Source organism: Eumetopias jubatus, unplaced genomic scaffold (genome assembly GCF_037043125.1).
Source record: "Eumetopias jubatus isolate StellerSeaLion01/CBP00866 unplaced genomic scaffold, mEumJub1_p1.0 scaffold_9, whole genome shotgun sequence".
Classification (NCBI taxonomy): domain Eukaryota; kingdom Metazoa; phylum Chordata; class Mammalia; order Carnivora; family Otariidae; genus Eumetopias; species Eumetopias jubatus.
This window is the reverse complement of record NW_028274815.1, coordinates 139,355,617-139,372,574: the sequence shown is the minus strand read 5'-3', so window position 1 is coordinate 139,372,574 and position 16,958 is coordinate 139,355,617. Positions and strand designations below refer to the sequence as shown.

The 16,958-nt window shown below is 57.0% G+C and overlaps 1 protein-coding gene across 2 annotated transcripts in view; it reads left to right on the top strand.

The window, feature by feature from the left end:
• The window catches only part of TAF4 (TATA-box binding protein associated factor 4), a 67,879-nt gene that overhangs the window by 36,609 nt on the left and 14,312 nt on the right, over positions 1-16,958 (top strand). For both annotated transcript variants that reach the window (XM_028091200.2, XM_088026822.1), the window contains exons 2-14: positions 1,595-1,761; positions 2,944-3,066; positions 5,478-5,597; positions 6,360-6,482; positions 8,249-8,338; positions 8,913-9,158; positions 11,225-11,372; positions 11,752-11,866; positions 13,736-13,905; positions 14,206-14,336; positions 15,060-15,185; positions 15,642-15,698; positions 16,163-16,282. In XM_028091200.2, the coding sequence (XP_027947001.2) occupies positions 1,595-1,761; positions 2,944-3,066; positions 5,478-5,597; positions 6,360-6,482; positions 8,249-8,338; positions 8,913-9,158; positions 11,225-11,372; positions 11,752-11,866; positions 13,736-13,905; positions 14,206-14,336; positions 15,060-15,185; positions 15,642-15,698; positions 16,163-16,282 (1,736 nt within the window). The remainder of the gene's footprint in view (positions 1-1,594; positions 1,762-2,943; positions 3,067-5,477; positions 5,598-6,359; positions 6,483-8,248; positions 8,339-8,912; positions 9,159-11,224; positions 11,373-11,751; positions 11,867-13,735; positions 13,906-14,205; positions 14,337-15,059; positions 15,186-15,641; positions 15,699-16,162; positions 16,283-16,958) is intronic.

Here is a 16,958-nt window from a genome sequence, read left to right as displayed (position 1 = left end):
CTTTCAGCAGAAAAGCACCTGACTGTTGAAGCACGTTCATCCACTGCCGTATTAACCAGCTTGAAGCTGGGGTGCTAAGTCACAGGTGCCTTACTGTCCTCCTTGCTCCTCCGTGGCGTCAGCAACTGGCTTCCCAGAGTCCTCACGGGGAAGGAGCGGGGTCTCCGCATGGAAGGGTGACTGGTGACGACGAGGGAGTGGTGGGTTTGAGAGATTGGCATCAGGAGGAGTTGACCCGGTGTGCTCTTTTGGGGTCCCCAGTGTGCTCACGGCCTCCCAGGTCTTGGAGATTTTAGCAGAGTGGGTTATTTGCAGCAGCTGGTTTTTGTTTTGTTTTGTTTTTAAATTTCAGCGTGGTTTTTTGTAAAAGGGACGTTTTGTAGGGAAGGTTACTTACTGGGCATAAATGTGGTTCCTTTGAATCAGGGCTTGTAGCTGTAAGCCCAGGGAGAGGCCGTTCTGTTCCCATGTCCTGCTGGCTGTCAAAGGAGCCAGGACCCAGAGGTTCAGGGGCTCCTCGTCACTTCCTGGAGTGGCTCAAGCTCCTGTTTGGTTCAGGAGGGAATACCCTGATGCTCCTTGGTGTGAGGCTAACAGGAGGTTCTCGGCCAGCCCTCCCTCCTTGGAGAGAACCACCTTCAGTCCAGTCCGTGGGAGGCCGGTCTGCGCGCGGTGGAGATGCCTCCTTTCCCGCTGGAGCGTCGCAGCCCTGGGCTTCTGCTGGGGCCTTGTGTGAGCGCGAGTGTGCTGTCTGTTACTCACTTTGTCCGGGGAAATGTGAGAGTTAGACACTAAAATAGATTGTTTCTAGTGGAATCTACGACATAATTGGTTGCTGGTTCTTGAAGCTAAAATTAATGCCAAATCTGACTGATTGGACTTACTTTCCAGCGATTTAACTCCAGCACTGCGAGGTGTGAGTGGGTGTCACTGTCTCTGTGTGGTGGGTGTCCCAGGTTAGCCGCGGGCACGGTGCTGCCCCCACCCCCGAGAGGGGACTCATGTTCCCGGGAGGACTGCTTGCTTCGGGCTTCACAAGACCCCAGGCCGTGGGCACACTGTGTCTCCCACGTCCCAGTCCAGGAGAAGTGGTGGGGTGGAGAGGCCAGGCTGCCCACCTCCAGGGACGAGGAGTGGGGCCGGGGGCCGAGTGACACCTGCTGCCCTAGGAACCTGGCCAAGGCCGGGAGTGGTGGTGGCAGTGCTTGGCAGCGTGGTGGGGACAGTGCCTGGCCATGGGGCCCTGTGCCTGGCTTCCTCCCCAGAGGGGTGCGTGGCCCTCCCTGCAGGCCAGTGCAGGTGGCCGTGGGGCAGGTGGTGTGGCCCGCAGAAGTTTTGCTGCCTGGCTGGCTTCTGAAAGGAAGACTCACCTTCTGCTTGAATCCCGTGGAGAAAACCTTGTGTGCCTTCCCGCCTTGGATGCTGTCTTTATTGGCAAGTGTGTTTCGAGTTCAGAGACTCTGCCTGTCTTACAGCTTCTCCTTTCTTCTCGGAGACGCCAGGCTCCCCAGTGATAGGGTCGGCGCCTTCACTGGCCGTGTGTGTGTGGGGGAGGGGGGCACGTCTCCTGATGCCAGGTCTCCTTTATCCCCAGGTATGGTCCTCGTGCGGAGTGAGAACGGGCAGTTGTTAATGATTCCTCAGCAGGCCCTGGCCCAGATGCAGGCCCAGGCCCACGTGCAGACCCAGCCTCAGACCACCATGGCGCCCCGCCCTGCAACCCCCACAAGTGCCCCTCCCGTCCAGATCTCTACCGTACAGGTGAGTGCACGCGTGCCGGGCAGTGGCGGCCCGTGGGGTGTCCGGCAGGTGTCCTGTGAGGGCGGAGAGGGGCGGCCACATGCCGCCCACCATTGGGAGGCTCTGAGGAGCTAGCTCTGCATCCATGCTCAGCGAAACTCTGGCTTGGTTCCCTGGACTCCGTCCTGTCTCTTCCCTCTTCTCCCATGACTCCACCTCCTGTGCCTCAGTCTCCTCTTCTGCAAAGTGGACCCTGCGTATGTTAGCTCTTCCTGTTGGGGAGGCGCGTGGGAGCATCAGGAGATTGTGTGAACATGTGGTTAGACCTTTGGGACTTAGCTCAGGGATCTCTCCCCAGAGATCAGGGCTGGGGAGCGGTTCCCCCGTGCTGGCGCATCTTGTTCACATCCCAGCTTCTGCTACCCGCACCTCCTCTGTCTCCCGGTGCCTTTCTGCCTGGTGCCATAAGTGTTGTCCTTGACTGGTTGGCCAGCTAGTCACTGAGGTGGAGACTGGCAGGGGCTTGACATTCCTGTGATGTCAGCTGTGTCCCTTGTGGAGGCGAAGGCCCGCACTGTAGACAGAGGCCTTGGTTGGGCTAGGAGACCCACATGGCGCCCCCTTCTTGAATATCCAGGACAGCTCAGAACAGTGTGCTCAAGGCCCGTGGGGCTGTGTGAAGTGAGGTGCAGACAGAAGACAACCTGTGGTGTCACTTGTGCGTGTTACCGTCTCACCACCAGCGCCACCTTGCTCGGGACTCGCGCCGTCTTTCCATCGGCTTGAGGTGTCAGTGGGCTACCTGGCCACTCCTTTACTTCCTCTTCCGCAGCACTGTGACCCATCTCTGCACCCAGGGGATGCATGCTGCCTCATTTTTTTAGTGCTGTGAACAAGAGCACGAGAAATGCGCACAAGGACTGATTCCCAGATACTCGCGTTCTTTAAAGACCTTGTTTGTAGACTTGGGTGAAGAAGCCTAGTGATAGCTTTATTACAGTACATACGTATTTTGATCCTACACTTTTCCTCTGGTAAGAAAAGCTTAGAATTGGGATGGCTTTGTTGATGACTGTAGCTTGAGGCCTGATGCGCCGGACAGAGTGTCCGGGTCTGTACCAGGGGTTTGATTTCGCTGCGCCGGGTGGCGGGGAGTTACTGTCACTCGTTGCTCCTTTTAGATGATGCTTGCTTATTTTTCAGGCACCTGGGACCCCTATTATTGCACGACAGGTGACCCCAACAACCATAATCAAGCAAGTGTCTCAGGCCCAGACGACGACGGTACAGCCCACCACGGCGCTGCAGCGCTCACCCGGAGTGCAGGTGAGGTGGCCGTGGGTGCGGCACACTCCATGTACAGGGGAACTTCGCGGGCTGGGGTGCTGGGTGCTAAGCTGGGCTTTGGGAGGAAGGCGTCCTGAAGACAGTGTTTCTCTGACTGCTGACACAGGACAGCTCAGGCTTCCCTTTCTTTAAAGCCATGTGGATTTTCATACCAGCAGCATGTTTAAAAGTTTCCCACTCTGCTGGAAGCGTAATCAGAAATGTCACCGTGTTGATACTTGATTGAAAGGCGTCTGTGAAGCAGAGGGTGTGGCGCCCATCGACCTGTCAGTGCTGGGACGAGGATGGGGGTCCCTTCTGAGAACGGGGCTCCCACTGCTCGCTCGTGTGCGCCATTGGGTGGGATTCTCACACCCTCTTCCTGCGAGGCACAGACAAGTGAGGGGTTGGGGCTTCCGGAACTGGCCTCAGGGCCTGCGTGCTGGCCACCTGGCTGCCCTGCCTCCCCCGCGGCCAGTGCCCTTTGCCAGGAACGAAGCCCAGGTCCAGAGACGTTACCTGTCAGCCTGTTGGGGTTGGTGTGCATGTTTGATCTTAAAATGGTTGTCTTCATCTGTGGGAAGGAGAGTGCTCTGGAGCAGGCTCTGCGCCTTCTTGGTGGGTTGTTTGGCTAGTGCCAATGGCTCAGCTTCTGGTCTGGAAAGCTGAGAAGAGCGGTCGCGCACAGGCGCGGCTGGCCCCTTCTCTTAGAGGGGAGGGGACCCCCTGGTCGGGGCAGCAGGTGGCTCTGGGCAGCGCGGTCGGGGCAGCTGGAAGGAATGGGGTTCCGAGCTGTTCTGTTCTTCAGGTGTTCGTGCATGTCTGTCACGAATGCCCAGCGTGGGCCTCTGTGTGCTGGGCATCTGCCGGGAGCCGGGGGGCGCTGCCAGCAATGCTCATTGTCGTGCAGCCTCCACCGCAGTGTTGGGGCTAGGCACTGTTCCAGTTACCCGGAGGAAGTGGAGGCCGAGAGTGGCACGGGGTGGTTGCGGGGGGCAGGGGGCAGGAGCCGGCCCCGCCCCGGGGCTCCCATCCCTCTGGTGGTACCTCGTCTTCAGGGGCTGTTTACAGGTGTCTGCGTGGGTGACGCTGCTCTCTGAAGCACCTGGAGGAGCACACGGGAGCTAAGTGGCAGACCTGTGTGTGGCCGGAGCCCCCCGGGGACACTTTCCTGGGACGTGCTATGCGTCCCGGGCTCCGTGGGGTGGGCATGTCTGAGTTTCAGTTACAGTGAAACGCCACTTCTCTGGCAAGGTCCGGAAGCTCACCATCAGTTTTTGAGTCAAATTTAGTGGAAAGTGAATTTATCAAAACAGGCAGACACCGTCTCGGTGTCCTATAGGGAAACACGCATCTGTTGGACTGTCAGAAGGGAGCGTGAGGGGTGTATCTTGAGGTAGAGGGAAACCCTGACAGGATGAGAAGTGCCCCGCTCTTTCTGGGCGTCCAGAAGCGGCCCCACTGCCCCCGGCTGCCCCGTGCATCCTTCCACACTTTCTTCCTTGTAGCGTGTGTGCGGCAGTTCTGGTTGCAGGGTGGGCTGTGAGAACGCGCCGGGTGGGAGAGCGCATGGGCCGTGAGGAATGACGGGCCAGTGTCCGCAGCTGGGGGTCCCTGGGGGCTGGAGTGGACTTTGGCGAGGGCAGGCGCCCTGGCGGAGCAGACACACTGCACGTGGCTGTGCTCAGGGACGCTGTCTCCGCGTGCAGAAGCCACAAGAAAGTAACGTTGGGGAATTTGGAGAGATGATGAAGGCTACATTTATAAATTGGAAGCGTCTAGTGGGACAGACCAGTAAATATCGTTGTGATGGTTCACGTGGAATGAAACCTCGGGGGCTCCCAGGGCGGCAGTTTGGGTCGCCAGAGATGTCCTTGGTGACCAGCCGCCCTTGGCCTCCATGAGTGTGTTCAGTATGTGCCCCTCCCTGCTCACACACACGCCCTTTTGGGGCGCACGTCTGCTCTGAAAGCCCCTTTCCGTGACGTTTCTTGATGAGACCGGCTTGTGGAGAGCAGAGTGGCCAGTCTGGTGGCGGAGGCGCAGCCTACACCCCCCGCCCCAGAGGTGACACTGGTGACAACCTCATGTCCCCAGCCTTCCCTGTCTCCAGCCTCTGCACGAGCCAGGTGACGTATTTTCAGTTGTAGTTTCTCTGTTTTGCTTTTAGTTTTTGGGGAGAAAAGATAATTTACACGGACCACCCTGACACAGGCTGGGCCCCGTGCTGGGCTTCCTGGCTCGCGGTCTTGGGCCAGGTGCGCCATCTCACTTCCCTTGGCGCTCGGTCCGCTGCCCTGGGGGCTTTTATCTGGGGCTCCACCTCTGTGGGGTCTTGTTGCCTTCTGGGGGACGTGAGGACCATCTCTGCAGAGCCTGTGGTCACCTTGGGCTCATTTGGACTCTCATAGCCTCAGCTGGTTCTGGGTGGTGCTGCCCAGACAACTTCCCTCGGGACGGCGACGGCTGTTCAGACGGGGACACCTCAGCGAACGGTCCCAGGGGCCACTACCACCTCCACAGCTGCCACGGTGAGTCCGCCCCCCCCGCCCCCGCGCCCCAGGGGTGGGAGAGAGGCTCGTGGAGGTGTCCTGCTGCCCTCGCCTGCCCGCACACCCACCCGCCCACAGCCTCCCTTCCTCCAGGGCCTGGAGACCTTGGCCTCTCAGGTGGGGTGTGAGAGCAGCGGCCTCTGAGGGGCGGCGGGAAGACCCTGTCGCCCGCTGGGCTTTCAGGCTGCACAGGAGGTCACTGTGACAGGAGCCCAGACAGTGGCCTTTGAGGATGGGGCCCGTGTCTGTGGAGCAGCGCCACATCCCCGGTCTTCACACAGTAGCTTCCTGTGCACATGCGCATCTCGCAGCCCCCGGGATCGCACTTTGTTTGGACTCTGCTCTCTCGTCTTGTTGCTCAGGGCCTTCCCTCATCTTCAGTAGCTATGTCATAATTTAATTCCTCTTACTGTGCACTTAAACAGACGTGAGCGTTTCTCTATGGTAAAGCAACGTTATGCTGAACATCTTACGGGTTCCTCTGGGTTCCATTCGTGGCTGTGCACCCAGTGACGTTCCTGAGAGTCGAGCTGCTGGCCGGGTGAGGGGCGGACTTCGCTGCCCTCAGCTGGCATGTTTACTCCATCAGCAGCCCGTGAGAGTTACTGCGTTTTCTGGAAAGAACATTAGGGGATAAATACAGTCTTCTTATATACAGATGCGCATTTCACTTAACCCTGGCCCTGTGATGGAAATCTGTCTTAACGCTTTTTCACTTGTATCTTCTTAACTTGAATCCAGGAAACCATGGAAAACGTGAAGAAATGTAAAAATTTCCTGTCTACGTTAATAAAGCTGGCTTCATCCGGTAAACAGTCCACAGAGACAGCTGCTAATGTGAAAGAACTAGTACAGAGCCTACTGGTAAGAGTGCGGCCCTGAGCCCCTTGGCCTGAGAGCGTCTGCGGGGCACACGGGGGGCTGCCGAGCAGGGCAAGTCCTGTCGCAGGTGTGTGTGGCCCAGCCGGGCGCTCGGCCCGGGCTGGCCTTCTGGGGACTTCACAGAGAGGCTGCCACGGGGGCCAGTGCCCCGCGCCCCGACCCTTTGTGGCCTCACTTGCCAGCCTGGCCTGCTTCCCGGGGCGTCCCGTTGATGGCCACTGGAAAGTGTCCCGTCGGCCTCAGGAGCATTTTTAAACACCTGACAGGGCGTTTTACAGGCTTTCTCTCAGGTCTCTGCTTTACCTTCTGTAACGGGAGAGTTTCAGACCTGTCAGAAGCGGAAGGCAGAGTCTGGTGAAGCCCTGTGTCCTGTCTCTACGCTTCCCCAGTGACCGAGTCACACCCGATCTGGCTGCTGCACCCCCCACCCCGTCCCATACATATTGCGGCACGGAAGGGCACTTGTTAGAGATCACCACCGCACGTGATCAGCCTGCCAGCCCAGGGACCCTGGGGCTCTTGAGAGCCTGGTTGCCACACATGGTACCAGCGCCTCCCCTGCTGCTTACAGCTTGTTCCAGCCACAGGGCTCTGTCAACTGCGGGCACTGCGGTCGATCCTTGGTCTCCTTTGGCCGGATGGTCCCTCCTTGCTCTTCTCTTTCCCTTTGAAATCTGTCTTGAGGAAACCTGGTGGTTTTTGGGCTTTTGGATGCTTTCTGTCTTTCTGCTGCTGGGGTTTTTCGGCTCAGGTTCTTGGCTCCCTGTGCCTGCCTTCCTGGTGCAGCCAGCTGGGAGTGGGTGGCAGAGGGGAGGCCCTCGGCCCCGGAGTGACAGCCTGAGGGACAGTCCTTCTCAGAGACATCGCATCCTCCTCCGAGGGGCTGGCTCTGTGCCCCGCATGCAGCCCACGCTGGTTTTGGTCTAGAAGGAAAGAGGTTGTGCTCCCGCAAGCAAGTGATTGTTTCAGACCATATACTTAAATATTTTCAGGGAACTGAGAGATTGAAAAATGATCTTATCTCCCATGAGAAATATGAACTCCTGGCTTTTTGTTTGTTTTAATTGTAACAATTCTACCTTCTGATGAAAATTTCTAATGGAATAAATGTTTCTCTTTTTCATCCCCACGGTCCCTTGTCTTGTGGCTCCCCCCCCCCCCCCCCGCCCTGCCAAGGGAGCTGGCTGGCTCTCTCCATCCCTTGCTTCCCAGATGGTCCAGCACTGCACCCCCATCTCCCCGCTGTGCTCCTGTCAGGGGGCCAGGACCCCCGTTCCACCCTTCTCATGGGACCTCTTGGCTTTCTGGACCCTGCTGGCTGCTCCCTCTTTGAATTTAGCATTAGCTAGCTCCGGGTTTGGCTGCTGGTGATATGCTGACGCCAAGGCCACAGGTCCAGCAGAGGCTCATGTCCTCCTGTGGGGACCCCAGGTGTCGGCCTCATCTCGAGGATGGCCCGTGATGTCCCATCCCTACCCACCTCTCTTTGCCTCCTGCCCTCAGACCACACTTGCTTTGGTTTCCAGAACAGAGTCATGCCCCCTCCTGTCTGGGCACTCGCTTTCCTCCGTGCCCTGGGCTTCCTCCTGGAGGCTTGGTGTGGGTCTTTGTGTCTCCTGACTTCTGCTGTGTTGTCCCCTGTGTTCCACCTAAGACCTGGCACACAGGACACCAGCACATGCTGAACAGAGAGATTGTGTGTTAACGTCTATTCACGGGAGAATTTCGTTGTGATTTTTGTTTTTAAGGATGGAAAAATCGAAGCAGAAGATTTCACTAGTAGATTATACCGAGAACTTAATTCTTCACCTCAACCTTACCTTGTGCCTTTCCTGAAGGTAATTGTGAACCCCCCGTGCAGCCCTGTGCACTGGCAGGTTGCAGTAGGCCTGTCGGAGGGGAGGAGGGGCGTGCGGGTGTCCCCGCCGGGCTTGAGGGCTGAAAGTGCCCTGTGATGCTCATTAAGGTTCTTGTCAGGAGGCTCTTCTGTGCCATGTGAGGCCCCTGACCCCACACCTGTGGCGGTGCAAGGAGGTGCTCACCAGCAGGAGGGCTGATGGGGCGGGGCTCACCAGTGAGGAGCAGGGCTCAGGGGCATCAGGTCGGCCCTCTTGAGTAAGCTTTGCCGTCATGACATTCTTAAGAGCATTTCAGATCTACTGCTTTTCTCTTTCTCTTTTCTAAACAAATTTTATTTGGTTCTTACGGAGCATGATCCTGCTTGGTGATGTCGGGCTTGGGGGTCCGTGAGTGCCAGATGCCAACACCAACATCAGGGCAGAGGCGTCAAGGCTCTAAAATCGGCCTGGTTGAGCTTGAGGCTTGTTTCTCGGAGTTGCAAGTTTCTGGGTTTGTGAGGAAGGAACCCGGTGCCCGAGCCGCCGCCGACCCCGTGTCTGTCTTTCCGCCCAGAGGAGCTTGCCCGCCTTGAGACAGCTGACCCCCGACTCCGCAGCCTTCATCCAGCAGAGCCAGCAGCAGCCGCCGCCCGCCTCGCAGGCCACCACCGCGCTCACGGCCGTGGTGCTGAGCAGCTCGGTCCAGCGCACAGCCGGGAAGACGGCAGCCACCGTGAGCAGCGCTCTCCAGCCCCCTGTCATCAGCCTCACGCAGCCCACACAGGTTGGCGTTGGCAAGCAGGGGCAGCCCACGCCGCTGGTATGAAGGCGAGAGCCTTGCCTGCCCTCCCCCCCACCCCCGCCTGCCTCTTAAACACACTGGCCACGGCGCAGGGAAGCCTCCTCCCAGTAGGCAGGAAATCTCCCGTCAGGGGAAGTGCGGGTGCTACCTGAGTAGTTCAGGCATGAACTAGAGGCCGAGGCCCTGCAAGTTGGTGAGTGAGTTCTCAGGAAGATGAAATAAGCACGTTGGCTCTTAACCCACTGGTCTGTTACCCGTATCGTTTGCGGGTATTTGTGGCTTAAATGAACATGGTGTGTTTGTAGTGAATCTTTAGCAGGGTGTTACCTTTGATTAGGAGCATTGCCCCAAGACAGAAAACAGTGTGTGCCTGGTGATGGTGCATCAGGCAGAGGGTGCTAGGCCTTTTGTCTCACGGCCTCGAACCCAGCTCTGCATCCGCTCTTTGGGCCTCAGTGAGATAAAGCTACATGTTACTGATGGCCGATTTACCGTGTGGGTCCAGTTTTCTGAGTTCTGTAGCTGGAAAAGGGAGGTCTTTGCTGGGAAGAGTTGCATTTTAAATGTGCTGGGCAGCTGGGCTCCCCAAACGTAGAAAGGTAGTTGACTTTTTTTTTTTTTTAAACTTTCAAGGGGATTTAGTTCCTCTACAGTTAAAAAACCTGCACAGCTCAGGCTCCCTTGTCACTTGATAGTGGGCTGTAGAATGTATTTTACTGTAGTGGCCACTTAAGAACAGAGTGAGCGACCAGAGTCCGTTAGGCTGTTTGCCCACTTGCTCGCGTGAAAGCCTCTGTCTTTGCATTGACTGGTGGATGAGAGCATCTCACCTGCGGGGCTGGGAACTTCGGTGCAGGGCACGGGGCCGGGCGAAGGTGTGCGTGAGAAGTCAGGGCTCCCTCACGTCTTTTTCACACCGAGGGGAAGAGATTTTTAAGTACAGGACTGCCCTCACCACTGGGGCTAATTTACGTAAAAGGTGAGGTCTCTCGGTGGGTGGTCATCTTTCCTTGAAAGGTGAGTCTTAGGGCGTGGTTGTGAACGACCTGACCTGTGTTTGTGGTTTATGGTCAGAGGCTGTCCTGATCAGCAGGGTCGCTTCTACATTCCGCTTCCCTGGTCCTGCCAGACGTGCTGTGCCTGTTTGGGGGGATAGCAGTGTGATCAGGCCCGAACCTGGCCCATTCCCTGCCTCGAAGCCTGTAGAGACGCAAACGGGAGGCTTTTCCCTGAGTTTATGGCAAAACCTGACACGCACATCTTGAGGCGATAGCTGTCTTGACTCTCCTTTATGGTGTGAGTTTTCGTAGGTTTGTTGCCGAGATAGTTTGGTTGCAGGGCACTGCCCCGTCCCCTCAGTGAGTGTCCCGTAGTCCAGGGCATACGCAGCAGGTCACCTTTGTAACATTTAGAAACAATTGTTTCTCTGGCCCCAGAGCTTTTGGGCCAGGCGGTGTCTCCCCAGCTCGGGGAGTGCTGCTTGTGCAGGACGCAGCACCAGGCCGGGCGCAGGGCCTTACACGGCTGGCGCCTTGAGCAGGGCAGAGGTGGGAGCGCGCTCCAGCTGACAGGGCTCCAGGCAGGGCGGTGCCGTGCCGCGCAGGCCTGGGATAAGGGGTAGCAGGGACATGGCTGGGGCTAGACTCTGCTCTGAGGGCGTCTCCCCGAGCGCAGCCTCGGGTGGTGAGTGCGGGCAGGTCCCCATGGAGAGGCGGTCTGAGAAGCTCTACCTTGAGTACGGAATTCAGGGCAGGACTTGGGAAATCTGACCTCCCCCTGGTGTAAAAGGCAGCGCACTTCTTAGAGACGGATGTGGAGAAAACGTGCCCTGCAGCCCCCAGCAGTGGTATCCCCCGCGCTGAGATTTGTCGGGGAAGGCGTATTCCATGCTGGACTGCTGAGTCAGCCTGCCTCCTCCCTGCAATGACCTCAGGACCTCAGGCCCCATGTGCAGATCTGCCTCAAGAACCTGCCTCTCGTGTGGCGCCTGACGCGGGTGTGCCGGTCCTGGCGGGGCCCTGGCCGGGGACGGGTGCTGGCGGCCCTGGGGGAGTTGTGCTGATGGGCCGGCGGCTCTGCCTCAGGTGATCCAGCAGCCGCCCAAGCCCGGAGCGCTGATCCGCCCGCCCCAGGTGACGCTGACGCAGACACCCATGGTCGCGCTCCGGCAGCCTCATAGCCGCATCGTGCTCACCGCGCCCCAGCAGATCCAGCTGAACCAGCTGCAGCCAGGTGAGGGCCCCCCGTTTGGTGCCGTTACCTGCACGTGGAGCCCTGAGCGGCCATCACCTCCTGGCCTCGGTCGGGGGAGGGGGTCCAGAGTCAGATACGGTTAGCGCTGCTGGCTTATGTCCCAAGCCTCTCCTGCACTTGAAAAAGCGTGATGAGTTTCAGGAGAGTAAGTGCTTGAGAGGCTGTTCTGTGGCCTATGATTTCGGTCGGGAGTCTGGCGTTTTTACCGGCTTTGTCGTGGCCGGTGAGCGGTGATGCCCTCCCCTCCGGCCAGCAGGGTCCGGAGCAGCGGTGGTGCCTCCCAGCAGAGCCTGCGGTGGCTTCTGCAGAGTGTGCCCCAGCGTGTTGGTGGGTATACCGTTGGTGTCTTGTGTTGCAGTCCCTGTGGTGAAGCCCGCTGTGCTACCTGGAACCAAAGCTCTCTCTGCTGTCTCGGCTCAAGCAGCTGCTGCGCAGAAAAACAAACTCAAGGAGCCTGGGGGAGGCTCATTTCGGTAAGGAGTGGGCCTGCGCACACTGAGCAGAGCGACCCCGGGGTGCATGGCGGGGCGGGAGCCTGTGTCCCGGGGCCGGCCTTGCCTGAGTGGCACCAGCTGCTCTAATTTCGATACCGTATTCTTTCCATGCTTCATTTTGACCTTTGTGTACACGTTTTCCCACGGAGTTAGTATGGGGAGGTTTGCTGTGGACACGTAGCAGGAAGTAAACCAGTGTTCTTTGGCGTATGAACTAATAGAAAACCTGTCGCTGTGATGTTGCGCGTCAGTATTTTGAGTACATCACGGCTATAGAGCAGAACGCTTCACTTGCCCTTCTTTAACTTCCAGAAATGCTGTACTGTGGGCTCTTGATGAGCAGCCAGGCAAGGGGCTACGTGTCAGGGACACGCGGTACACAGGCTGTAGAGCTGACGTGGATAATGGGGAAGCAGCAGGAAAGGGCGCGTGTCTCGGGGGTTTTCACGGGGCTGCCCCCTCCCAGATGGCATCCCTGAAGCTGTTGGCTGGTGGAGCAGGGTTGGCGTGGGGAGGGTGTTGTGCCTGGGCGGTCTGGCACGGAGGGCCAGCACCCGGTGGGGCGGGGAGGGGGTCCACCTGCAGGTCAGAGAAGTAAGAGAGCAGAGGCCCCTGGGAACCCTGCTGTCTTCCTGCAGGGGAAGGGAGTTAGGATGGTCTCTGCAGTGCTGTGTTAGCTCGGGGTTCAGCGTCTGGACATCGGGGGAAGGAGACAAAGCTCCTTGCCCTGTGCACTGGAGGCACCTGGGGTGGTGGCGAGCACACCCAGCGCTCAGACCATGTCTTCTGAGAGCCGTTCTGTTCTCATGACCCAGACACCTTAGAAGGGCTGGCTCTGGGGTCTCTGCAGTGTGAGCTGGTGCATCTTGTTAGGTCAGAAAGCAGTGCTGGGGTGGATGGGCACGCGGTAGAGCTGACAGAAGTCGCCTGGAAGGGCGTCCTTTCCCCCGCCTGTGTGTGTAGTGACAGACTGCTACCGGCTGAGATGGGAAAGCACGAGTCCATGGAATGAATAAACGGGAAGCTTAGGGGAAAAGGGGAAACCAGCAGGGACCCCCGAGGGTTGGAGCTCGGAGCGCATCAGGAAGGGACCAAGGAAACCCAGCCTGTGTGGGGCTGTGGGACATTCTTGTCATGAGGGGAGGGGACATCAGTCAAATGGGGACACAGACGTGCTGCAAGACGCCTGGCCTGTGGCCTTGCAGGTGTCACGCGCACGAGAGCCAAGGAAAGGCTGAAGAGTGTTCCAGGCTAAGGAGGCTGAAGAGCCACGCGGAGGGGCTGTGAGCGTGGCTGGCAGCCTGCTTTGCAGAGGTCGCCCGGCTGCTCCGTAGGGGACGCCCTTGGGCGCAGGGAGCACACATGGGGTGTTCGGGGTGGGGCGCGGGGAGTCAGGTTGGCAGCTTCCCCGTAGGTGATTCGGGAAGAAGAGAGCCCTGCACCCCGTATTCCCGCTTTTCCATAACTGTGACTGTTTTACGAATAAATTAATGCTCTTTGATTTTTTAAGAAAGGTTTCACTTGGAAGAAACTCCTAGAAGCTGTGAGGACAGTGTTGCTGGGTTTTGCTCCCTCAACTTAGTCCTGCCTGGGGAGCCCTCTGCACATGTCCTCATGCCAGAACTTGTGCGGCTTTAACCCCTGGCGGGTCTTCCTTTAAAAGAACAGTTTCAGAGAAGATCGCTAGGCCTCCTTGTTCCGGGGACAGCATAGTGCAGGCGGGAGCTGCTGGGACGCATGCCTGGAGGGGCGTCCGCATGCTTTCTACCACAGGGTCCCACTAGGTTATGCCCCCCGAGTACACCTCCTGACGTGCCCCTTGCTCAGTCAGCATTGTCTTCTCTGAAGGGATGACGATGACATCAATGATGTGGCCTCGATGGCGGGAGTAAACCTGTCGGAAGAAAGTGCACGAATATTAGCCACGAACTCTGAATTAGTGGGCACCCTGACACGGTCCTGTAAGGACGAAACCTTCCTCTTACCAGCGCCTTTACAAAGAAGAATCTTAGAAATAGGTATGTGGGCGCGCTGTGGCCGTCCCCCGACCTCTGGTGTGCCCGCGTGGCCATAGTCCTCCGTGGAGCCGCCCTCTGCTGATGGCTCCCTGGCGGGGCACGTAGGCCCCAGCGAACATGCCTGGTGCCTTGTTCCCCCTTTTGCCCATGTCCTACGTGGTTGATGCCAGTGGTTCTCAGGTAGTGGCAGTGATGTAGACCACCCCGTCCCACCCAGAGGGCCTGCTTGGGCTGCCCTCACGTTGCTCTGAGCAGTGGACGAGAGAACAGCGACGTTTGTAAAGTGTTGCCTACCCCCAGGTAAAAAACACGGCATCACGGAGTTGCATCCAGACGTAGTGAGTTATGTATCCCACGCCACCCAGCAGAGGCTACAGAACCTTGTAGAAAAAATATCAGAAACGGCTCAGCAGAAGAACTTCTCTTACAAGGTAACACGCTGTTCTCCTGAAGAGGTTGCGCTTGCCGTGGACTCAAAGTCAGCACTGCTGGGAAGCCTATTCCCGCACCAGGCGTGGGAGGGCGGCACGGGAATGTTTCTTGGAACTACATTTTGGGGGAGATGCCGCCTCTCTTAGCCCACGGTGGTCTCGGGCGCTGTGTGCCCTGGCTGGGGAAGGAAGCCTGGCTTGCATGAGGATGCACGGCAGGGGTCTAGCCTGGGTTGGGGCTGGGGCAGACGTGGCTTGTCCAGCCTTGGAGGTCGCAGAGCCTCTGCCAGTTCTACCCTGTGCCCCTGCGGCCTCGAGCTAGCCCTGCAGACCGAGTGGCTCTGGTTCATACCTGCTCCTGTGACTCGGACCACTGTCCTGTTTGTGGAGGGTCCAGGGGGCCGGCTGCGGGGCCGGGTCTGCCTTCCTCTTCCCTCCCTCACACGAGTACAAGTCGGAGGGGCCCAACTGAGTGAGGCTGGTGCTGTTGGAGTGGCAGTTAAAGAATCAAATGATACCGAAGTGTGTAAGGTGGAAACCCCCCTGAGCCCTAGCACAGCTCTCCTGACAATCGCTTGTCTGCGTGTTAGCACGCAGGCCGTCTGGGGACGAGGGGTTGGGTGCATGGAGGTTCTGTAGGACTTGCTTTGGGAGGTGGGCTGGTGTGTAGCCTGCTCAGCCCAGTCCTCAAATTTATGACCATGTTTTTTTACCTTTTTGTAGGATGATGACAGATATGAGCAGGCAAGTGACGTCCGGGCTCAGCTCAAATTTTTTGAGCAGCTCGACCAAATTGAAAAGCAGAGGAAAGACGAGCAGGAGAGAGAAATCCTTATGCGAGCGGCCAAGGCAAGTACCTGCACCTCACTGGGCAGGACTGTTCCCTGCCCTGGGCACCCGCGCACACGCGGGGCTCCGGGAGGCCAGCGTGGTGTTGGGGGGCTGGCCCTGCAGAAAATGTGATGTGTGTGATTTAGGAGGGGGCCGCGGGTGGGATGTGGACCTGAGTCCAGGTCCCTGCGGGTCGTCCTGGCACACCATCTGTCAGGTTCCTGTGCCTGGTGGGCATGGTGATGACCGCCTCTGTGCTCTTCTCCAGTGGGATTGATTTTCTTAAGAATAATGGTTGTTTTTTCCCATGACGTGCAGGCTGAATTTTCATCTTCTGGCTGTAAATAAGCATTTAAAAATGTAGTATACGTTCTGTCGTATGATCTGGATATTATATTGTGAATAAGATAGCATGTTTGTTAGATGATAGACATTTAGATCATAATTTGTTTTTGTTTTTACTTTAAAAAATAGTCTCGATCCAGACAAGAAGATCCAGAACAATTAAGGTTGAAACAGAAGGCAAAAGAGGTAAGCTCTTTTAGTAAAAAATCTTTACTATATGCTTGGAAATAGATTCTTTTTTTTTTTTTTTAAAGATTTTATTTATTTGACAGAGAGGGACAGAGAGGGAATAGGTTCTTATATAACCTAATTGTCCAGCCAAAGAAAGGGGAAGAAAGGTGGCATTTCTGTGACAGAGCGATAGATGTTTGCAGAGGTGTGGACACTGTGTCCTCCTCAGGGTGACAGTAATTTCTCATTGCGTGCCTTTAGCCTTTACATATACACAGTTTGTTGTATTTTCTGAGCTTCTCAAGATGAGCATCTGTTTTGGTTTATGATTTTTCTGATTGTAGGATAAGCTTAACCGTTATAGTCAAAACAGTGAAGAAATTTTAATTTAGACAATTTCCAAAGATCCTTTGCTGTTACTTTTGTAGTAAAAGGTAACATGCAGGAAATGACAGTCTCGTTTCTCTTATAAAACGAAGATGCAGCAACAAGAGCTGGCTCAGATGCGGCAGCGTGATGCCAACCTCACCGCCCTCGCCGCCATCGGGCCCAGGAAAAAGAGGAAAGTGGACTCCCCAGGACCGGGCTCGGGGACAGAGGTACGCAGCGCAGCAGCGCTCGAGGGCATGCGGGGCCTGGGAGCACCTCTTGGCTCAGCTCCAGGTGGGCGGACACACCCGAGGACGGGATTCTTGCATTTACATGTGGCTCTCCTTTGGAATATTTGTACGACATTCACGTGGGCTTGTCGTGGAGATGCCGTGAGCTGGCGGTTCTGTCCGAGAGGAGGTTTGCTGGCCGGGGTAGGGTGCCGCGAGGTTGGACTGCTGGTGGAGGGAGCGCAGGCAGACTCTGTTGGAAGGGTGGCCTGGAGCAGCACGCGTGACGCAGGCCTGGAGGAAGGAAAGGGGCCCTTGCCCATTTCTGTTTGTCTGATTTTGTTAGTTTCTTGTTTTGTTCGTTGTGATATCTTTACCTAGTTACAAACCCAACCTTAGGGTGTTGTTACTTTTGCTTAGATCATCACTAATTTTTTAAGTAAATTATGAGAAGAAAGCACACTTGGCCTTTCCCACTGACACGAGGTCACGGCTTCCGGCGGTGCGGTGCTGGTCCGGGCTTGCGCTAGCAGCGTTTCCAGTGGCCTGAAGGGCAGCACCCAGCGTTTCTTGTGTGGTATGCTGATGATGGGTTCTCTTGACTTCTGTTTACTCGAAAGGGCCAGTGTTTCTCCTTCAATTTCGAATATTTTCCCTGAATATAAAATTCTGGGTT